This window comes from Cricetulus griseus, chromosome 3 (genome assembly GCF_003668045.3).
Source record: "Cricetulus griseus strain 17A/GY chromosome 3, alternate assembly CriGri-PICRH-1.0, whole genome shotgun sequence".
Lineage (NCBI taxonomy): Eukaryota > Metazoa > Chordata > Mammalia > Rodentia > Cricetidae > Cricetulus > Cricetulus griseus.
The window spans coordinates 54,952,719-54,975,499 of record NC_048596.1 but is presented as its reverse complement, the minus strand read 5'-3'; the positions used below and the strand labels follow the sequence as shown (position 1 = coordinate 54,975,499).

General features: G+C 53.1%; 1 protein-coding gene across 2 annotated transcripts; it reads right to left on the bottom strand.

The window, feature by feature from the left end:
* Window positions 1-998: 998 nt before the first annotated feature.
* Window positions 999-22,371, bottom strand: Grk2 (G protein-coupled receptor kinase 2). Of its 2 annotated transcripts, none has more exons than XM_027408684.2 (21): window positions 22,058-22,371; window positions 9,936-10,012; window positions 7,798-7,901; window positions 7,608-7,709; window positions 7,428-7,502; window positions 7,210-7,271; window positions 6,624-6,675; window positions 6,259-6,350; window positions 5,770-5,869; window positions 5,606-5,684; window positions 5,390-5,520; window positions 5,064-5,158; window positions 4,888-4,995; window positions 4,616-4,682; window positions 4,249-4,349; window positions 3,455-3,521; window positions 3,282-3,377; window positions 2,867-3,029; window positions 2,588-2,724; window positions 2,383-2,496; window positions 999-2,304 (listed from the first exon to the last, which is right to left on the bottom strand). In XM_027408684.2, the coding sequence occupies exons 1-21, from the start codon at window positions 22,168-22,170 to the stop codon at window positions 2,140-2,142; spliced, it is 2,100 nt and encodes a 699-aa protein (XP_027264485.1). In that variant the 5' UTR covers window positions 22,171-22,371; the 3' UTR covers window positions 999-2,139. The 2 variants fall into 2 exon arrangements, with proteins under 2 accessions (XP_027264485.1, XP_027264486.1); XM_027408685.2 differs by having other exon boundaries at window positions 2,140-2,304; window positions 7,828-7,901; window positions 22,058-22,369.
* Between the last annotated feature and the right edge of the window lie 410 nt (window positions 22,372-22,781).

The window sequence follows — 22,781 nt, the reverse complement described above, 5'->3', positions numbered from 1 at the left end:
GGCCTCTTTCACTTCTTCTTTCACTATCACCATTACAAGATCATCTTCCCTGGATAAAAGCAGTGACCCTGTCTCCTTATTTCTTGCAGTGACCAGCGGTTTTTTTCAGAGCCAGTTCTCATGAACTCAGCCTGCCCTGAAACTTGAGAACTAGCCAGACATGGTAGCACTTGTAACCCCAGTACATGGGAGGGGAAGCAGGAGGGTGCCATGTGTGTGGCTATATAGTGAGTTCAAGACTAGCCACTACTAACCACCCAGAGCTAAGCAAGTTCAGCCCCTCAGCTTGTTCGTATCTTCAAGCTGTCACTGAGTATTCTGGGCCTGTGCTGGGTTAAGGCTGGCCTTTCAGGGCCCCAAGTCCTAGTTTCTTCCTTTGTATTTTGCTGACTGAGACACTCATAAGTGCCTGACCCTTCCTGGTCTTAGAAACATCTCCATCAATGACCACTCCAATGCTGGAGACCCAGCTCAAATAACATTTCCTCCAAGACCACACAGCATCTTCCGTAGAACTATCTCCTCCTCTGTGCACCCCATCCCCGCACCAGACAGGGTGGGCAGTGGTGCTTCCATGATCTGTCACCAGCTCCAAAGACCTGGAGCAAGGACACACGATAAAGAAGTTCATTCTCAGGAGATAGGATTGATGTTGGGGCACCCCTCAAGCCCAGTGACCCCAGTAGAAGTTGCACAGTAAGACCACAAGAGAGGCCAATGCCAGACACAGCCAAAGGGCCAGAAGTTGCAGTATGATGAGAAAATGTGTGTGCTGAGAGTAAGTGGGGATTGACATGCAGGGGAACTTGATAAGGTCAGCATGTCTCCAGTCCAAACATGACAGCTGATGTGGACCATGGGCCACTCCTGCTACTTGGGAGGTGGGCAGAAGAATCTACTCCTCCAGTGTGGGAAAGATGGGTTACTAAGATCCTCCCATCCCAGGTCCCAGACAGAAGTGACTGAAAAGTAGTCACCAGGTACAAAGAGTCAGACAGTGAGGAGTCAGGCACCATTTTTTATAAAAACGCATATTCTCATTTTCCACTCTTTAAAATCACATTCAAAAATCGTCAAAGAAACGCCCTGGGAGTGAGTAGACAGGGGGGTGCGCTGGCCCAGCCCCAGGGGGAGAGGGTGCGACACCACACATGGCTGCGCGACTGGCACAAGGGGGCATGCGGTGGGCAAGGTGGCACCTGTGGGTGGCGGCACTGACAGGACGGGGGTTGGGGGCTGGACAGTGTGGGTGGGGACACACTGGCCAGCCGGGACAAGGAGGACTGGCCCCAGCTGGGCTCCTCTGCTGTGCCACCCACCTGCCCAGGCTGTCCCACTGTGGTCCTGGGCAGGTGAGCTTCACCCAGCCCAGGGTTGGGGGACCAGGTTCAGGCTAGGCCAGTGTGGCCCAATCCACAATTGCCTTTTCTGTGCTCCTCTGAGTCCGGGCACACAATGGGAAGAAGAGGGGACTTGTATGGAGGCCAGCAGCAGCCACTGCCATTGCCAGACTTCTGACCCAGCCCTTGTGTCCAGGGAAGGGGCAGTAGTGACACAGAGGCTTTCCCTGAACAAGGACCTAGGAGCCAGTCACTGTGGGAGACCTCCAGGTCTGGGGAGACAAGGGCCTTCTCTCACCAGTGGCAAGAGGACAGAACAGCAGGGGGGTCTGTCCCCCTGTGGCATGAGGGCTGTGGTAGGAAAGTTCAAGTAGTATCCCTGTGTTGCACCTTCCTTCCTAGGGTGGGGGTGCTGGGCCACCTCGCTGGGCCACAGGCTGAGCACAGCCCACAGAGCCTCAAGTGGCACACCACCTCATGGGGCTTCACCCCATGGAGGGGCAAGGGGGCTGCTGAGGGTCGCTCCTCTTCCCTACAGGAAGACACTGGCAGCAAGGACCCTGGGGAGTTGGGGGTCAGGGCAGGGGTGTTAGACAATGGCTGGGTTGGTTGGTGGCAGCAGGAGCTGAGGCAAGCAGGCCCCTCCCTGGGGGCTGGGCCAGGCTGGGGCCACAGGAAATCACAATAATTACAAAATAAAACCTTTTCCGCTTTGCGGGAAAACAAATAATAAAAATTCGACAAAATAAATTAGAGGTTTATAAAAGGCGGGTGGGCAGGCGGGCAGCAGATGGGTGGGTCAGAGGCCGTTGGCACTGCCACGCTGGATCAGTGGCACTTTGCTCAGCTCCACCACAGGTGAGCGTGGCTTGTTCTTCATCTTGGGCACTCGCTGCACCAGCTGCTGGGCCTCACGATAGGCATCGCGCAGCTCTTTTTTCCATTGCACCAGCTCAGGATCACTCTGCACATGTCCAGGATCTATCAGCCTCTGCTGGCCAGGCACCCACCCATCTGCACCCTCACCTCAGGCCCCACTTACATCACACTGCAGGACAAACTGCTTGCCACCGCGGATTTTAAGCAGGAGACATTTGCGCTCTTTGATCTGTGTCTCTTCCACCGACTGGATCTCTTCCATGGTCAGGAGGCTCTGCTGCAGGGTGGGAGGAGCAGAACAGGCTGTGAAGAAAGGGCCTGGGATCCACCCTGTGCCCATACCATGTTCTATCAGGACCCCTTCTTACCGGAGCCTCGCCTTCACCCCGCCACTCAAGTCGGTTGGGGAAGAGGTAGAAGTACCGCCGCTGCCACTGAGTCAGGAAGGGATTGCCCATCTTGGACATGTAGCCGTGCATAATGCAGTCCTTTCCCAGAGCATAGTCTGCACAAAAGGTGGGGTGTAGTATCAGCACCCCACCCACACCCCCTTTTTGGCTGTAGTCTCGGTCAGTTTCTTAGCAGAGCCCACTTCTCATTTCTGCAGTGTGCAACAGACGTGGTCCCCCAAAGTCATGAGTCCTCACCCTCCTCATGGCCCAGCTGCTTGTTTTTGGCTTTCTTTCGTGCCTCCAGCCGATCTGTCTCAGCATTGATGGTATCAAAAACAGTCTCTGCCACCTCCTGCTGCCACCGCTCCGAGATGGTGAGAGGGAAATTTCGGTACAGTTCCTGGTCACTGTCCAGTAACTTCACCAGGTGGACATGGCAGGGAAACGTGGATAGACAAAGGATGCCAGGATATTGTCAGTCATAGACCTGCATAGGGCCCTAAGCCAGGGATGGTCTCATGTGACCACCGTCCCCAGGGAGGTTGGGGGATGAAGAAGCATGGCCCACAGACCACAGGGCTGCCACAGTGTCTCACAGGGGCAAAGGAGGGGCAAAGGCCATCCAGAGCAGGCCAGGCTCAGGGCTCAGGGGCCAGGCAAGGTGCAGTACCTTGATTCCTTTTGTGTCCTCCTCATCGAAGGAGCCAATGTCAAAAGCATCAGCTGCATTCACCTCCCCACGTGGGGGGATCAGTGGGGGCGGGTACTGCAAAGAGCAGGGGTTGGGCATCAGCAGGGGTGAGGCCATGGGATTCCTCATCCTACCCCTGGACAGGCTCTTACCTTCTGTAAGAAGACCATCTGCCAGTCCAGTGAACGGAAAAAGGGGCTTTCTTTTACTTCCTGAGCCCTGTGGAGAGACATATCTGTCACCTGGGCTCTGTACCACCCAAGTTGGGCTAGGTCCAGACTGTGGGGTCATTAGCTCAGGTTTGACTCCTGACTCAACCACCTTTTGGCTCTATGATCTTAAGTGAGTTCCATAACTCTCAGCCTGTTTGTTCATCTCTAAATGGGAAAAGCAGTTCCCACATCCTGGGTTTGGTGTGAGTTTTAATACTACTTTGTCTGACAATTAACAGATGTCCCAGCAGACATAAAAAGCTGTTATTAAGCTGGATGTGGTGGCACACACCTCTAATCCCAGCACTTAGAAGGTGGAAGGAGGAGTTCGAGACCAGCCTGAGCTACAGAGTAAAAGGGTAGTCTAAGCTGCATGAGACCTTGCTTTGAAAAATAACCATTACCTCATGCAAAAAAAAAAAAAAAAAAGAAAAGAAAAAGAAAGTTGTTATAATTGTGGTCATCATCACCTTGCTACAAAGACTCCTCTGGGCCTTTTAAAAGCTAGTCCCCAGTTGGTTCCAACACTGACACACTCAGCCAGCCCCACCACTTTGAGGACACTGGATAGTGTGGGCCACGACCTCCCTTGTGAGAAGCTCTCTCACAAGGGAGGTTGAGATCATGGAGGAATTCAAATGATTGTTCTGAGGAGCCACAGCCAGAGGCCCAGGCAAGTTGGCCCAGCATCCCACAGCAAAGACTGAATATGCTGGAGGGGCCAGGGTACTCACCCACGACCCAGACAGCCTAGCCTCCGATTGACATCCCTCTGCAACAGACCTTCCAGCAGGGACCGCAGTTCAGGGGAGAAGGAGTCAGGCAGCTCAACAGCCTTCCGGGACGGAAGAGAGGAAGAGGAGGAAGTCAATAGGAGCCCAGGAAAAGCCCTTGGCTCTGGGGGAGGGGTAGAGGCCAGCAGCAGCAGATGAGGCCCAGCCTCCTCCTGGTCCCCAGCAAGTGTGAGCTCTGATAACACAAAGGAGACAGGAGGCTATGGGGCGAAAAGCCTAGGGCTAGAGAAGGGATCACTGGCTGGAGAGGAAAAGCACTTATGGTTCTGGCACCACTGCAGACCTTCCCTGCTACCCTTACACTCACCATTGTCAATGTCATGCGATCAATCTCATGCTTGTCTTTGGTCTTGTGCTGCCGAAAGGGGCTGTGTCTGGACAAGGGGTCAAAGACGAATGTCAAAGAACAAGAGTGGGAAAACTGAGGTAGACTGCATGAATGAGGCTTATCAGAAATGAGGGAGGGCTCCACCCCTAATACCCAGGCCATGGAGGGCTCCCCTCACTGCTTCCTATCTGAACTGGTGAACAATGTCTCAGGTCCTCACTCTATTTGCCCACCTGGGACAGCCTACTCACCCCCGCAACAACTTGAAGAGCATGCAACCCAGGGAGAACCAGTCAGCGCTGCTGTCATAGGCCACACCCTTCTGTAGGACTTCGGGGGCCATGTAACCGTGCGTGCCCCTGTGGAAGCATAGGTTGTAAGTGAAGTGGAGGAAGTTTGGGAAGGGAAGTAATGTCTGGACACTCACACACTGGCATGGGGCTTCTTCTTGGAGAAGTCACAAGCTAGGCCCAGGTCCGAGATTCTCACGTGGCCATGCTCGTCCAGGAGAATGTTGGCTGGCTGTGAAGGAAAGTCCAGTGAACTGCTTCGCCAGTAGGAGGCCAATCTGGGCCTCCACTGGAGGGAACTAGAGGTTTCTGGGACAAGGTCCCAGATAGGATACCCCCTTCCCCATCACAACTGAACTCGGAATGTGGCTCAGGCAGGGAGAGGAGGAGGGCAAGGCAGGGAGGCAAGCTAACCTTGTTACAGGCCTAGACTAGGAAAGGGTGGGTGATGGCAGCCCCTCACCTTCAGGTCCCTGTAGACTACAAAACGGTTGTGCATGTGTTCAAGCCCCAGGATTATCTCAGCTGCGTAGAAGCGCATGTCGGCCTCCGAGAAGACTCCATGCTGAGATAGGTGGTAGTGCAGGTCCCCACCTGAGGGGTAGCCCTCCAGGTGAGACTCAGCTTCCTGCCCAGGTCCAGCCCTAGGTCCACCCCCTAGGGCTGGTCCTGGGCTCACCGTTCATGAGATCCAGGATGAAACTGAGCTTGTCTGGTGTGTGGAATGCATATGACATGCACACGATGAAGGGGCAGTCCTAGGAGGGAGGGGAAGGTAAGCAAAGGCCGGCTGAGGCTTGGGTCAGAGGTCACTATGGGGGCCCGCTTGGCCTCCCAGCTCACCCCGGTGCTGACGAGGGAAAGCATGATCCTCTCGTTCAGAGCCAGGGTCTCTCCCTGCTTCATCTTGATGCGTTTCTTGTCCAGACACTTCATGGCATACCTATGATGGATTGGAGGTCAGCTGTGTCAGCACACCCTGCAGGGCACAGCCCCAGGCTGCCTCAGCAGGCTGCTGATGAAGACCAGACGCAGAACAAACACGTGACACAGCCAATGCTTTAGAGAGGGCAAAAGGTGCTGGCAAGTTAAGTCTCTGAGGAGCCTGAAGGAGACAGAATAGCCAAAGCAAGACAGGAAGGAGGGACAGTGGCAGGAGGGGACAAGGTATGGTCCTAGGCAGAGACTGAACATTCAGGGGTGGCAGGCTTGGGACACCAATCCCCATAACAGCTCTTCCTTAGAAGGCCCCAGTCCCTCACCATACCTCTAGGAGCCTGATTCCTCCCTCAGGCACCCCCCCCCCCAGTGCCAGCTGACCAGAGTGCTCACATCTTGCCTGTGTCTGCTTTCCGGCACCCATACACCTCACCGAAGCCCCCACGCCCGATGATGCGATGCACACTGAAGTCGTTCATGGTCAGCTGCAGGGTGACAACAGCTGAGGTCACTGCAAGCCTCCTGGGCCCAGCCCCACAGCAGAGGCATCTGGGCAGCAGGAACAGGCCCTGGCACTAGGGTCCCCTACTCCTGTGATGTGGCTACACACATATCTTTCTCCACCTCCCCCACTGGAATCCTAGCACTGGTCCCCTCCCCTCCAGAGCCACCACTGTGAGGCTGTGGGCAGAGCCCTGGTTGCTGCACTTCCCAATGGTCCCCAGCACACTGGCACGCTAACACCCCAGCCCACTCACGTGGATGTTGAGCTCTACATTCTTCCACTGGCAAAATCGTGTGAACTTGTCACTGGGAAAGAGAGAGGACCCACACTTAGGCAAACCTCAAGGTATTTTGAAACCATCAGAGCCTATCCCATCCACTGCCCTCCCAGAGTCCTGGCAAGTGAACCTGGAGACACCCTGGACCTGTGGTCAGCTTACGCCACACAGCCTCAGCAGCTGAGCCATGGCATCCTACTGCGATTAGAGAGATGGTCTCTAGTCAGACCTCCACCAGGGTACAACACTTGCTGCTCACACACCTCCAACCAAGGGCTCACTCCCAGGGAAGTCACCTTCTCAGCCTCCCCCCACCCCCATTGGCTAGGTAGCTGTGACTGAAAATGCTGCTCCTAGCATTCTGCCTAGACTCTGGAGGTTCAAGCCACAGAAGGTAGTGTGTACTTCAGGCCTAGCCCTGCCTGGACCTTGACACTAGTGACAGAAGGGAACAAAGAGTCTGTGACCTCCCATGAGTTCCTTTGGTAGGGCATGGAGAGACCAAGCATTTGCCACTCAGAGTAGCTGCCACTGTTCCACTCAGACCTCTTCTCTTTCTCACCTCTCAATGAACTTCTGGAACACATCCCCTTGGAGGTTCTGACAAATCTCCTCAATGTATGGCTGTGGAGAGGGAGCTGGGAGTTGGTGACCAAGTCTATTAGACCTTGGTAACCCAGGTCTTGCATCCAGCCCCAGGCTCCAGGGCCCCAACTGTCTAAGTCAGGAGGACCTGATCTAGAGAGGGTGGAGCCATGAGGAAAGGAGCCCAGCACGCACCTGGAAGAGATCTGGAGGCACCTGCTTCTTCACCAGGTGGCCCTGGACATGCTCGGTAGCATTCTTTGAAAAGGGCTGGAGAGGACAGAGGTGGCTGTGCATCCTATACAAGCCCCTTTTCCCCCTTCCAACCCCAGTTTGCTTGGGGCCAGCCCAAAGGCAGCTGACCAGGACACTCACATGTGAGCAGGCCAGGAGTTCTTTCATGATATAGGAGTCAAAGATCTCTCGACTTCGGACCACACGCTCCTCCTCTGTCTCCAGCTTCTCATATTTCTTGATCTGGAAGGCACACCCATAGATGGTCTGTAGCCAAGGCACGGGGCTAGATCCCAGGTGCCTCACAGACTCAGCAAAGGTGCCCAAGCACCTTTCTTTCAGCAGACCTTGACCGTCGTACCTCTTCATAGAACTCCACCAGGGGCTTGGCCTCTTCCAGATGATTCAGGCAGAAATCTCGGAAAAGCAGGTACCCTGAAAGCAATCAGGCCTGGTCACAATACCCTCCCCAAGGGGCCTGCCCATCACCAGGGGTAGAGTGAGCTTGGGGACTCCTAGACAGAACTAGCCAAGGCAGCAGGTCTGAATCTCGCAAATAATCTAGGCAATGTGGGCACTGAGGCTGCTATCAGCTTGGAGTCCCAAATTCCAGGTTAAGGGCATCTGTACTTCTGCACTATCCCAATCTGCCTCTACATCATCTACAGACGATGGCTGGAAAACACTGGTACTGTGGCAAAGTAGGGGAGGAGTGGGGCTAACTCTGCATTAGCACGCTTGATCCCCCTGAGATGGTAATACTGCCTACTATGGGCTATGGAGATATAGTGAGGCTCTTTTTTGTTTGTTTGTTTTCCAAGACAAGGTTTCTATGTGTAGCTCTGGCTGTCCTGTAACTCACTCTGTAGATAGACCAGGTTGGCCTCAAACTCGGAGATCTGCTTACCAAGTGCTGGGATTAAAGGTGTGTGCTACCACTGCCTGGCTTATAGTAAGGTTCTTAGTGGGGACATCATAATGTCCTGGCCACCTGGGCCAAGTCAGGCTATAGAAGGAGGTGGCAACCAAGAAAGTCCCTCTCCTTACTGCCTCATTATATCTAGATGATTTCTCATGTCTCCTTAACCAGAAAGGCAAGTCCAGTTAGGGAAACTGAGGCTCAGGGAGACCTGTCATGAGAATTCAGAGCTCCTCAATCCATTGGCAGATCCCCTGGAAAACCAGGCCAAGGGTGGAGGTCTCAGAGCAGCTTCCAGATGACGAGGCAAAGCTAAGGGTAGGTCCCCCCTCAGGCTTCTAGTCTAGCTCAGATGCCTGAGTTGTTTGTTTTGTTTTTCAAGACAGAGTTTCTGTGTAGCCCTGGCTAGCCTGGAACTTACTATATAGACCTCCAACTCAGAGATCCAGGCTGGCCTCCAACTCAAAGATCCTCCTGAGTACTGGGATTAAAGATGTGCGCCATCATCTCCCGGCTAGGGTGCCTGAATTGTGCTAAGTGGCTATGTATCTTTAAGAGGCACTGGTGGCCTAGTGTTGTTACTGGCCTCTAATCCCAGGTGTGCCTGGTAATGTCTAAAGCACCATTTATTTCTTCTAAGACTAGCCTGGTCTTTTAATGGGGAACCTTCCAGTGACTTGGGAACAAGGCTGTAGGGAGAAGCGTGGGATTGCAAAGTACTCTCTCTTACTGACACCACTGATTCAGGTCCACCCTGTCTGCCATGGGCAATTAGGCTCAAGGTCCTATTTCTCAGATTTGACTAGCATGAAGCTCAGAGAGTAGAGGCGACTTGCATAAAGCTAGACAGCACAGACCTGTACCCCAGGCTGTTTTCTTCCTGGCCTACAGCTGAACTAAGGCTGACCCCAATGCCTGATCCTTCCAGGCCACCCTCAGTTCCATACTGAGATCCCATCCTTAGGAAGCCCAAATCTGTACCCTGTGTGACTACAGTGGCTTCCTGGGACAGGATCCCAAGTTTTCCCTGGGCTGGGACATGAGGCAGGCAACATGATACTTCCAAGACAAGAGTATACACCCCACACACCAGAGGAAGGATGGAGGGGCCAGCTCCAAGGCAGGTTGCTCACTTAGGGCCTGGGGGGTGGGAGGGTGGTTTGGGTGGGGGCGGGGCCAACCACAGCTCTACAGGCACCACAGGAAGGGCCCCGCCCCTTCCTGTCAGTTCTACCAACGGCCCAGAGCAGCTGTGGCTGCGCCAAGGGGAAGCTGCAACTCTCGAAAACAAAAACCCCAAAGGAGGAACTTCCCTGGCGCCTGGGGAAGACTGATGGGCCCCCACCCCCACCACAGGGCTCCCTGGGCAGAAGCCAGGGGCTGGGAGGCACAAAGGGTCATTACTCTTTACTGGGGGGTGGAGGGGCCAAGTTAGATAGGGGTACCTCCTGGGACAGGGGCATATGGCACAAGCAGCTACTGGGTGACAGGAAGTTAACCCTGGAGTCTTCATGGAGAGACCTCAGGCTGGGAGAGGTGGCTGTACTCACCTAACTTCTGTGAGAAGATCTTTTCAAAAGTCACCTCTCCTCGGTCCCCTAAGTACTTCTGCATGACGCTGCGGATGCTGCAGGCAAAGGAACACAGTGAGCGAGCAGGGGCTCACACAGACCTGGGGCTACAGGCCCTTCCCAGGAGCCTGGATCAGGGAACTCATTTTGAAAAGAAAAATGTATTATTTATTGTGTGTGAGGGATGCATGCATGCCGGGCTGTGTAGAGGTCAGAGAAGAAGGCACGACAGGAACACCTTTACCCACTGAGACATCTCCTTGGAGGTCTTTTTTTTAAAAATAGAATCACAATCACACTATAACCCAGGCTGGTCTTGGACCTTCAGAGGCCCTCCTGCTTTGGTCTCTCCAGAGCTGGGATTACAGGTAAGTGCCACCATGTCTGGCTTGAATGGAACCATCCTTTAACTCAGTGTCACATTATGCCCTCCAGGGAGATCCCAGACCCTCAGCTAGTCTGCTCATCCATTCTGTCCAGACAGGTCACCTCATATGAATCCAAGGTTGTGGTGGGCAGCAGTTCCTCACCTGGGCCTACTGCCTTGCCAATAGAAGTACGTGTCACACACACACTGCCACACAAGGACTTTGGTAACTTAGCCAAATGGTGAAGCCAGGACCTACCTGTCAGTTGGATAATGAGCAAATCAACAAAATTGGCTCTGTTATGTTTGGCCATAAGAAGGAATGAGGCACCAACATACACTACCACGGAGTGACCCTTGAAGCACTGACACTTGATAAGTTCAGGACCAGGACCAGGTAATGGATGGCAGTCACAAGAGGACTTAGGTTTGTATGAGCCTATCCACATGACTCCATGACAGGTTCACTGACAGAAAATCAGATTTGTAAGTGCTAGGGATTTGAGGGAAATTGCCAATAAGGCTGTGAGTTTTTTTGTTTTTTGCTTGGTTTATGTGTGTAGATCAGGGGACAACTTTTGGGAGTCAGATTGCTTCTTCCAGTGTATGTGTCCCAGGGGTTGAACTCAGGTGGTTTTTTTTAACCAGCTGAGCCATCTCACCAGCCCAGGGGTAGCGTTTCCCTCAGAAGTGATAGGATGCTCTGGGAGGAGACAGCATAATACAGTGAACACACATAGGAAATACTGAATTCTGCTTTTATTTTTTTGCTCTGTTTTGGGGGAATAGGGTCTTGCTGTTGTAGCTGAGGATGACCTCAGACATGTAGCGATCCTTCAGGGTTGGGCTGACAAGACTGTCTTACTACATCTAGCTTTGAATTGTATACGTTTTTCTTCTTTTTTGATTTTTTTTTCCAAGGTAGGGTTTCTCTATATTGTCTTAGTCTTGGCTGTCATGGAACTCACTCTGTAGACCAGGCTGGCCCCAAACTCATAGAAATCAATCCATCTATCTTGGCCTCCTGAGTGCTGGGACTGAAGGTGTGCACCACCACCACTACCCAGCCTTAATACGTTGTTTTTTTGATTTTTGGGTGTTTTTTTTTTTTTTTTTTTTTTTGAGAAAAAGGAATGACTTCCTTCCTTCCTTTTTTTTTTTTAAAAGATTTTATTTATTTATTATGTATACAACATTCTGCTTCCATGTATATCTGCACACCAGAAGAGGGCACCAGATCTCATAACGGATGGTTGTGAGCCACCATGTGGTTGCTGGGAATTGAACTCAGGACCTCTGGAAGAGTAGTCAGTGCTCTTAACCTCTGAGCCATCTCTCCAGCCCCCAGCCTTAATACTTTAAAGAAATGGATTTATAATGTATTTCATCTTAATCCTAGCACTCAGAAGCATCAGAGATTCAAGGCCAGCCTGGGTCACATGAAACCTTATTTCAAAAAAGAAAAGTTCAAGCCTCAGTGTGTATCCCTAACACATGGATAAAAACATGAATGACCCCTGCCTAGGGCCATAAGAGAAGGACTGGTCACCAAAGTCCATAATCACCATCTTGTTGATCTTAGTGCAACACTGTGAATGGATGGCCTGGGGGAGTCTCACTGAGCTACACTAAGATTCAGATGCCTCCTCTTGTCTCCACCCTCTTCTTCTGGGCCACTGACATGCCAAACCTGCCAACCTGCCCCAACAGCCAGCTCTGGTCACATTTGGCCCCCACTAGCCTGGCCTCTTCAGAGAACACATATCTGCCCAACCTAGGGCACACAGGATCATGTGTGCTAGGCCAAGTCCTTGTGGACATGTGGAGTCCCAGCAGGGTCTCTGACTAGGAGACTGTAGCTGCTGAGGATTCACACCCACAGTCAGCTCTGTGTTTGGTACTGTCTCCCCTAGAATCCCTGGCAGGTCAAGCATTGGTTGACCTGGTCACCTAGGCTAGCATCAAGGCACTGTTCATGGTGTGAGACCCATATCTGCTTCTAGGCAGGTCTGTCCCTGGTACAGACCCCTTGTCTGTGGTATCCGAAGTCTTAGGGGCCTGTGATCATATCAGCTCTGGGTGGTGGGGAGCTGCTGTGTGGAGATGGTGGATCTTTGCTAGCTTCCTGAAGTGCAAACAGGATGTCACCAGGTGGTGAAGCTCAGGGCAGGTGGGGGTGGGGTGTTAAGACAGGTGAGGAAAAATTGGCCCAGCAACAAGAGGCCCACAGGGCAGGGAAGAAGGGCCAGCGAAACTGCATGAGCTGGAGAGATGGCTCAGCAGTTAAGAGCACTGCCTGTTCTTCCTGAGTTCAATTCTCAGCAATCACATGGTGGCTCACGACCATCTCTAGTGGTATCTGATGCCCTTTTCTTGCATAAAGGTGTAAGTGTAGATAGAGCACTCATATACATAACAAAATAATAAATCTTGGCCATAAAAATGTGGCAGTGGTAGCACACGCCTTTAATCCCAGCACTTGAAAGGCAGAGGCAGGCAGATCTCTGTGAAGTTGAGGCCAGTCTGGTCTACAGAGCAAGTTCCAGGACAGCCAAGGGTACACTGAGAAACCCTGTCTTGAAAACAAAAACAAAAAACAACAAACACAAAAACCCTCTTGAGGGGAGGACAGAAATAGGGTGCTAGGGATTTCAAATCTGGAGTACAGCCTGAAGGCATGGCCCTTATGAGGCTGGATCCAAGACAGAGCAGAGACCTTATTGAGTCACTATGTAAGGAAGTCCAGGTAGACACTCTGATAAGGTAAGGGGGGGGAGTGAGGTTGGGGAGGTGGCGCGGGCTATTAGGCTGTGGGTATAGAAAGGGTATCTGCCAGTTCTATCTTGCACTGTGAGCTTCCAAGTTTTTGGAAAGATAACAGCTCCGGTCAGAAGCAGAACTGGAGAAAGTAGTGCCAGGGCACCAGACCCAAGGCCCAGCCCTCCCGGGATCTATCTTTGTTGGCCTTCCTCAGGAAAGGCCTCTCAAGATAGTGAAGTATGCAGAGCTGCCAGGGCCCAATCCAGAAACTGTGACACCCTCGCCTGGAGGCTGAGAGACACCACAGCTCCACCAAAAGAAATAGGGCTCTGATGACCAGGTCAGGCTGTGTTGACTCTGGGTTTCCAGCCTGCAACTCCTGCCCAAGCTCAGGGACCCCCACACTGTTGCCTCAGAGCTGGCTCCCTCTGAGATAGCTCTGGTAACTGGCAGAGGCACCACGGTTACATATGCCCTTCATCTACACTGGCCCAATCTCTCCTCCTGGGGATCAGCCACCATCAACATACTTCCTCATCCTCAGAAGACTCAGAACAGGATAGACTCAAACCTCACAGACATGTACAAACAATAGGAACTTGAAGAAAAGCTGCTAGACTCAGAGAAGCAGAGTCCAGCTGATGGCTCACACCAAAATCCCAGCACTCAGGAGGCTGAGGCAGGAGGTTTGCTGTGTGAGGCCAGCCTGGGCAGTGTGAGACCCTACCATGAAGAAAACCAAAAAACAAAAACCTTAAATACTTAAATAAGGAAATATATCAGACACAGCCCATGCTCTGCCTGCAGATGGCATCCTGGCCAGGCAGCCCTCCACATAGGAGGCTGATCTCTCAGACCTTGCAGGGCAGTGGCACTCCTGAAAACCCTGGCAGGAGGGCACAGGAACCTGGGGTTCAAGAACCTGTAAAACCAGGTGCCTGGATCTCACCTGGCAGATAGCCCAGGAGGGTGAGACTGTCACCACCCCAAGTTCTGGATGCTCTGCTTGTCACCTAATTTTTACATTCTGGAACATTTCAGTCCACAGACAGGACAGGAAGTGAAGCAATAAAGGGAAGAAAATATCATCAACCTTCCATACAGTGGAAGTGAGATGGACATGGTCAGGTAGGGTCAAGTGGGATGTATGGACAGGAAGATGCTGATAATAAGCAGAGATCCCAGCTGTTATGGAGACCTCACCAGGATCTGGGCAGGGCATTGGGTACCACTGAGATACCCTCCCAACCCCGTACAGCCTTTCTGAGAACTGGCAAAACAGGCCATCTTGCTGAAGGCATGCCCACCCAGGGTTGGGGAGCTGCCACCATGATTTCGCACCATTTGGCCCAGAGCAGCTGATATGGGTGTACAAAGGTACCCAACAGATAAAGTGCTTGTAAGAGACCCTGCCTCAGACAGCCAGGTAACCAACAGGACATGGCTTTCTGTTTTTTCACCCGGCCTGGGGCCTGCAGGAAGCAGGACCTCAGGTTGGAGACTGTCCCTTCCATCAAGAGCTATATCTGGGCATAGCCATAGCATTATTCCCAGCCCATAGTACTTTTCTTCCTAAAAAGAAAAATAAGTCTTTTTAAAATAAGGCCAGGCCTGAGCAGAGTCCTCGAATGGAAAGCCCTCTCGGGTGACAATTTAGAGTTTCCAGCCTGACCCCAAAGAATTGGAGGCTATGGAAGCTAGCAGGTTAGAAAAGGTATCATGGGACAAAGCTCCTGGCCAGGAATCAAGTGCAGGCTTACATGGGAGGCATCAGCAGGCTCCTGGTGGGGTTCTTGATGCTGGCAGTGCCTGGAGATGTGACGTGTCCTGAGTGACATCTTTATCTCCACCCAAGCCAATAACCCCATCCATCCAGAGGTGCAGGGCTCTTAAGTTCCCCCTCTGGGTCATTAAGAAAATCAAATGTGCCGGCCATGGTAGCAGATGCTTGTGAGCCCAGCCTTGGGAAGCTGAGGCCAGCATGTAGTAAGTTCCAGGTCAGCCTATCTGAGTGAGAGCAGTAAGTTGACCACTATTCCAGGTGTGAGACATTGGAGCCCCCTGTATCCTAGCAGCTAGAAGGGCACCCTGGCCAGGTTCCAAGCAGCTCTCCCTACCCTGCCCAGATCAAATCACAAGCTATTTTATTTATTTTAGCATGTGTGTATATGTGTGGTGTGTGTGTATGCAGAAGCAGGCACATGTGCTCATGCTTACAGAAGTCACAGGCTGCTGTCAGATGTCTCCCTGGTAACTCTCCATATCATTTACTAGAGCAGAGACTTTTTCAGAACCCAGAGTTGGTGATTCAGCTGCTCTAGCTAGCCACCTTGCCCCAGGGACCCTGTGTTTCTGCTATCCAAGTGTACTGGGAGCCACAAGCCAGCCTGACTTCTGTAGGTGCCAGGGGTCTAAATTCTGGTTCTCAAGTGTGTACAGCAAACTCTTTTATCCACTGAGCCATCTCTCCAGTCCTATTTTAGTCTTCTGATATAGGGTCTTGCTATGTAGCCCAGGCTGGCCTTGAACTAGCTATCTTTCTGTCCGCCTCCAGAGTGCTAGAGCATGTAACACCATGCTCACTCAGCTAAATTAGACTTTACTGCTGTTTTCCTCTCTTATATATCAGAAAGCCTGAAAGATCTAAAAAAGATCTAGAAAACCTTTAGTACCAGTTTTTTTGTGTCATTGTTAGTTAGCATGTGTCTTCCCTCCTGGACATTAAGACATAGTTGCCCTAAGGTTTATTATCTGGCACCCCACAACCTGTAACTGCCTACACTACTCCTAGAATTACTCAATAGAATGATCTGATGTTATGCTAAATAGGCCACATTTGTCCCGAACTTGGAGGAAGGGGTTCTAGCTAGGCAGTCTCCTGGAGGCAGAGCATGGGTCAGACCAGAGGCCCATTGGCAGGGGGTGAACCAGAGTGGCTGCCTCTCCTGTGGCCCTGACAGCAGATTTAAAGACTCCCATGACTCCACCCTAGAGGCCATCAGAGTTCTGCCAAAAGATTGAGGGCACCTAGGCACCAACATGCTTCACGCCAGGGTGGCTACCAGGTGGTGGAACACACCTACCCTGGTCCCCATTCCTTGCACCTCTAACAGCTAGGGTGCTTACATAGTTTGAGGAGTAGGAAGAGGGCACATCCCTTCTCTCAGCAGTGACTAAGGTGAGAAGACAGTGGGCAGGGAGGGAGTGGTATCTAAGCAGAACTTCTGGCAGGAGAGGAGCCACAGGCTGCAGTGGGAGAGCAAGTTCCACAGTCTGTGGCATAGTGACCTAGCATATCAGGCATGACCCTCATAGATGGCTCCCATGTAGGGTCAGGGAGCTTAGCTGTATGGACTGAGAAGGAGGGCCTACAGGAAGAAGTCTGGGGCAAACATGCCCATTTTGATAGTAAGGAAGCTGAGGGTGGCAGTAAGTCTGTGACAAAGGAAATATCCAAATTGGTTTTGAGGAATATGTCTCAACAGGGCTTCCTCTCCCTCCCTTCAGCCTCCACCGGGATGCCAGAGGAGAGTCTTGAAGGACCAGGGCCTAGCCTCTTCCTTGCTACCTCCCTCCCACTTTACCAGGGGCTTCAGGACATGGCAGCAGATCTTGCCAAGAGCCTGCCAGACTGGAGGGAATAGTCTTGGCTGGATCCATGGTTTCTGGTTTTGTGTGCCAGTGACATTGATGCTGTGACACCCCAAGAAGCTGGTGCAGGCTACTGGCCTCCAGACTGGCGGGTCTCAGACAGCCACACTGGGAACTGTCACACTTTGGTAGGGGACAGTTAACAAGCTGTGGCTGCAGTTCAAGTACTCTCTGGCGGCATTTCCAGGAAACCTGGCACAGAGGTGGCAACAGCAGGAGGAAGTCCCCTGGGGCTTCTTATTAATATTTCTTGATGACTCTCTGGGGCCTGACAATGTTCTCAGAGCTCAAGGATGGGGCCACTACCAAAGAGGAAAGACCAATTGTGACCACCATGTCCATGAAAATCCTTGGCTAATAAAGGACAACAGTGGTTGACCCTGAGCCCATGGTCATGTCCAGTGAACCGCAGACTCCCATGTTCTCCTGCAGGATGTTCAGGAAGACACTTCAGCCTTCATAAACAAGATGTAAACCTGTTTAAGGCACCCTGCACCTTATTGCCCTCAAGGACACAAGGCGTAGACATCCTATTTGTGTGCCTTGAAAACACAATTCTAGGGGTCTTTGCCCTGCAATCCCTGGAAGGGGGTTGTTCCCCATTCCAATTCCAGGGCAACTTCCACCCTCAGAAGAGTGACCCCCATTTTACCACCAAACACCCACGTCTGCATCACCAAAACCGCCCTTTTCAGTAAGCAGTGATGCGAGACAAGATGTCGTTACAGAAAAATGTTGTTGCCAAACGCCTTACTTTTAGAATCTCACTTGAAGTGGGGCCTGAAATAACCTACGTGTAACTGTCCAGAAGAGGAAATGGCCTTAGGAGCCAGTGGGGAGTAGGAACGGAGCCCAGGTAGGTATGATGGAGGTTGTGCATTTCTCAAAAACCATCACATGCTCTCGGCTTCTGCTGTTTATTCCATAAAACCCTGAGAACAACAGCCATGTGCAGCAGCTGGAACTCCCTGGGGCCCCTAGGGCTCTCAGCTCCCTACACAGCAACCTGGGCACAAGAAGCTGCTGCAGAGTGTGTGCCTGCACTTGACGTCACCCAGGATTTACTACCAGCATGGATTGTGCATTAATAGGACACATCATTCCGAGGCTGACAGAGCCCAGATTCCTGTGCACGGATCCCAACCTCTGACAACCTCTGACGATCATGCTCCCTTCAGATCCATTCAGTGAGTGCACAGGAGAGAAGCAAGCAGAGCTGAGCAACTTAACAGCAAATCTATGAGAGCCTTGCTCCAGAGAGGACAGATGGGAAAAGGCATCTCAGAGAGCCATTGGGGGGGGGGGGAGCAGCTTCAAAGGCCTGCGGGGTAGACTGCAGAAAGATAATCTTGTTTTCAGGGGCAGCAGGGGTGGGCCACTGCTACTGGAGTGGAATGTTCTGGTAAGGGATAAAGGCTGGCAGCAGCAGGCTTTGTGCTAGTGATGGAGAAGTAGAGGAAGGAAGAAGAGCAAAAGTCCTCTCAGCACTCCTTCCCCCACCAATCCAGGCAGGAAGTCCTGGCTGTAATGAGTTAAGAGGAACGAAGAGGCAGAGAAGGAAGAGTAGCAGGGTCTGAGGAGACTGGGGAAACAAGCAAGGGGCGGGCAGCCCGGCAGCCGTGGAGGAAGCTCGTGGTGGGGGAGGGACCAGGAAACAGCCCAGAGAAACCAGAAGGCTGCAAGAGGCACCCAGCTCCTGCTGGGGCTGCCACTGTCACTGGGGAGAGCAGGGACATCTCCTGGGACCGCCCAGGCAGGGCTCCTCAAGCAGGAGCCCTGCCTGAGATTAATTACATAGGGCCTCAGTGGTCATATTAAGCAAATGATGGTAATTATAAGACTGCCACAGCTGCTGGGAAAGAGGCAACAGCTTCTACAGGGCGAGGCCCAGATCACAGTCCCACAGCCCTAGGAGGTCATTGGCTAAGGACCAGCCCCCTGGTTTTACCAAAGCAGATAAACTGAGGCAGGTCCAGTCAGGATTTGCATGCCTGGGGCCCATGTGAACCAGTATTGCAGAAGTGAGGAGCCAGGACCCCTATGTTCTATCCACACAAAACCCCCTCCTGCCGGGAGGTGGTGGCGCACGCCTTTAGTTCCAGCACTTGGGAGGCAGAGGCAGGCGGATCTCTGTGAGTTTGAGACCAGCCTGATCTACAAGAGCTAGTTCCAGGACAGCCTCCAAAGCCACAGAGAAACCCAGCCTCAAAAAACCAAAAAAACAAAACAAAACAAAACCCCCTCCTGTGAGAAGGTCGGGGAATGGGTCTGTTTCCTCAGATCCTCTAGGTGACAGAAGGGGAGGTCCCTTTGCCAAGTTACAGTGGCACTATGCCCAACAGTTCCCATTCCCCAGCCCTGGGAAATAAGAGCTGTGATGCCAAGCTCAGCCAAATCACAACCCTGGGCACCAGCCACAGAGAGGCTGCCAAGATGGCCCACCCCAAAGTAGGAACAATTCACATTGGCACCCTGGCACAGGAACGAACCCCATTGCTTCTTACCCTAGCCCCGACTTCACAGTGGGGAAGCAGGAAACCCTGTATATGATGGAGCTCCTGACATATAGCTGTCCTTCTATACACTAGCTTCGCCAGGGCAGCCTGTTTCTGTTTCAGCAATGGCCAAGGGACTGGGTCTTGTATACTGTGATGGCTGATGATAGCAGAAGCTGCCCTGCTGCTTTCAGCCACCACCTCAGACCCACAGCTCCCAAGACATGGGGTGCCACAGCCAGTTACATGGGAGTGGGTGGAGGAGACAAAGCAAACAGGAAGAGTACTATGGCTAGGACCCCAAAGATCTGCGATCCAATCCCAGATCTTTCGTATGGCATGCCTCAAGACCTTGATCATCAGTAAATGAGGAAAATACCACCTGCTGGGTCAGCAGCATACCAGAGTTGTGAAGACAAGGCACTTCACAAATTGGGACATACTGGGCAAATGTGAGACCCAACCATAACTACCTTCAAGGGCAAGAGACATATGCCTCAAGAATGTGCAACATGCATCACAAAGGTGACTGCTTTCCATCGTGGGAGGCTTGCATGCCTAGGGCCACGGCCACTGCAGGGTGACTCCAGGTCCTTTCCTGGCCTGAGCATACCAGTGTTCAGAGTTAAGAGGTTCCTCACCATCCAGACTGAGCAACTGGATCAACAACATAGTGCTGATGGTGCCCTGCCCTTGTACCAATGCCTATGGTGCCGTCGTTGCTTCCTAAAACTCACAGCCTGCCTCCATTCTGCTCACAGACTATCACCCCATCCTGGTACTGTTTACAACTAGTCCACATAGGCATGGCCCTGCCAACTTCACACGATGGTTTTTGGATTAACTAAGATGACAGATGTCAAAATAAATAATGTATTATTAAAAACTCCATTCTCATTGCTGTCACATCGCCACTGCCACCAAATGAAAGGGGAAAGGGGAAGAGGCACAGCTCATTCATCAGGGTTCTAATGCCTGCAGAAGACACTCAAGGCAGGGCCCAGTAGGAGAAATGCATTCTGGGGAAAGATTATCCAAATATGGAGAGTTCTAGAAAAAGGCACCACCTCAAACTTTGCAGACCTCACACCTGCACAAGACTCTCATGGCTGTGGCTGCCCAGAAGAGATAGACAGTGCCCTAGATGCTAACTGCAAGCCTCCCCCTTCTCTTCCCTTGAAGTTTTGTCATTTCTGAACTCATTTCGTCCTAACTGCCGCTGCCCCTAGACAGCCCTGGCTGACACTCGTCTAGTTCCTGTTTTGAGAAATCTGATTGCAAATGTCTTAGAAAAAAAGGGGGGGGCAACGGCCTCTTCGAAACGCAGACCAATTTTTCCTCTACGGGCCTGATTCTCAGTCAACCCGAAACCCAGTAAGCAGCCACTGGAGGAGGGGCATGGTAAGTGTACAACAGCATCCCTGTAAGCTGCCAACCCTGCTCCAACAACTGGGGCCACCAGAGGCCTATTTCATACTGCCCACATTTCACAGAGGTAAAAATCAAGGTCTAAAAGGAAAAGAACTTGCCCCATGTCTTGTGATAAGAGTATGGTGGTAAAGTCAGGAACAATTCTTGGCTGCTAAAGGGACTGTCATGAAAAACTTCTGGGACTGACCTCACCACCCATCCACCATAAGGCATCCTGATGTGTAGAAGACACATCTGCTTTTCCAGACGCAGGACATCCAGGCCATCCTTCAGGTCAAGACAGTGAACAAAAGATACAACTAGAAGCCCTGATGTGGAGGTTGGGTGACACTGAACAAGCCATTCAAGGGGGAGCTGTACCCCCGCCACACACACACACACAAACCTTGTTCTATGGGCACAAAACTACACCTGTCTCACTCACTCTCTGGTCTCCTGTGAGTTCAAATGGGAAGGTAAGTCTATTTGCCACAATATACTGGACAAACCCCAGCTACACTTCTCACATCCTGCCCGATTCTGCACCCACATCCTGAACAGTTTAAACTTTGATACCAGGTGCAATGACATCAGTTGTCTTGCAGAAAGGTGGCAGCACGGTCCAGCTACTGTAGGATGGGCTGTCCCCTCGTCAAAAGTACCTACAAGGCACCACATGGGGAGAAAACGGAGAAGGGACTACCCTCACCTGAGCACAGCCCCGAGGGATGGTAGACACATCACACAGCACTGTCCCCCCAAAGTACTCTCAAATCCAAGCCAGGGGCAGTGACACTACCAGATGAGAAGGCAAAAAAAAAAAAAAAAAAAAAAAAAAGTCTCCAGACTGGTCCTCCCTACTCCACAAACCGAACAAGAGTGTTACCCACTCTGAGGGGAGTGGATAGGACAGTGGAACGCCAAAGAGGGGGGTGCTGGGAGCAGGAGCAACAGACTGGGTAAACAGAGGCAGACCTGGGGAAAGGAACCCCAAGGGGACACAAAGGGTGGAGGGCAGAGTCCAGCACCCAGGGTGGGAAGACAGCTGCAGCAGAGCTAGGGGCTGACAGCGACCAGGCCCAGCAGTGAGATACAGGAAGCGGTAGCGCGGCCGGGAGAGCGCGATGGGAGCTTGGAGTTGGGGCGCTCCGGGCTCGCAGGCACCGGGCCTTGCGGTGGCAGGGAGAGAGGAAGTCCCCGGGTCCTGGGGCGGCCCGGATAGTGGGGTCTCCGGAGCAGAAGATCCGGGAGTATGGGGGTCCCCGGGTCCTGGGGCGGCCCGGATAGTGGGGTCTTTGGGGCAGAGGGTCACCGGAGCAGGGGGAGTCCCCGGGGCCTGGGGCGGCGGGGAGAGAGGGGTCCCCGGGGGCATGGTACCCGGGTCGGCGCGTGGGGCCCGGCAGAGGCGGGCTCCTCACCTGGGCTCTGGAAGCAGGATCTTCTTGCTGGCGCGCGCGGCCGGCGTGGCCTTGCTCTTCTCCATGGCCATCAGGTAGCTCACATCGGCCAGCACCGCCTCCAGGTCGGCCATCTTGGCGGCGGCGGCGCTGTTCCTCCCGCCGCCCGAGGCTCCGCTCCGCTCCCGCTCGCTCGGCCCGGCTCGGCCCGCGCGGCTTGTCGGCCTCGGCGCCGCCGCCGCCCCGTCCGGTCCCCGCTCGTCGCCTGCTCACAGGCGCCGCCGCCCCATGGCGCCGGCTCGGGCCCGGCCCGGCTCGCGCTCCGCTCCCGCCGGGACTGCAGTCGGGGGCCGCCGCCGCCACCACCACCACCACCCGCCCTCCCTCCGCCCGCCCGCGCCCGGAGCTGCCGCCGCCGCCGCCGCCGCCTCCGGCCCCGCTGCCGCGCACAGCGCCAGCGAGCCGCCGAGGGGCCGAGCCGGGCGGGCGGCGGGCAGGCGGGCGGCAGCGCCCCCTAGAGGCCGCGCTGCTCGGGTCCGGGACAGGGACGCGGATCGCAGTCCTGGGCTGTTACCTGAGTCCTGCACCCAGGACTCCGGGACGACCCTAGGGGATGGCCACAAACTGGGATCGCATCTCCTCAGGAGGCTAGACTCCATGCTCCCAGCAGGGCGTGGACCCCAGACCGTGGACGATAATAAGAATCCTGACACCGACCAAGATCCCAGACTCAGATTTCAGAACA

Coding starts and splice junctions, on each gene's coding strand:
- Grk2 (XM_027408684.2), bottom strand. CDS start 22,170: ATGGCCGACCTGGAGGCGGTGCTGGCCGATGTGAGCTACCTGATGGCC. Junction 7,710..7,797: donor CAAGGTCTGCTGAAAGAAAG/GTGCTTGGGCAC, acceptor TGTGCCTTCCAG/ATCAAGAAATATGAGAAGCT. Junction 7,272..7,427: donor TGCCTCCAGATCTCTTCCAG/GTGCGTGCTGGG, acceptor CCCTCTCCACAG/CCATACATTGAGGAGATTTG.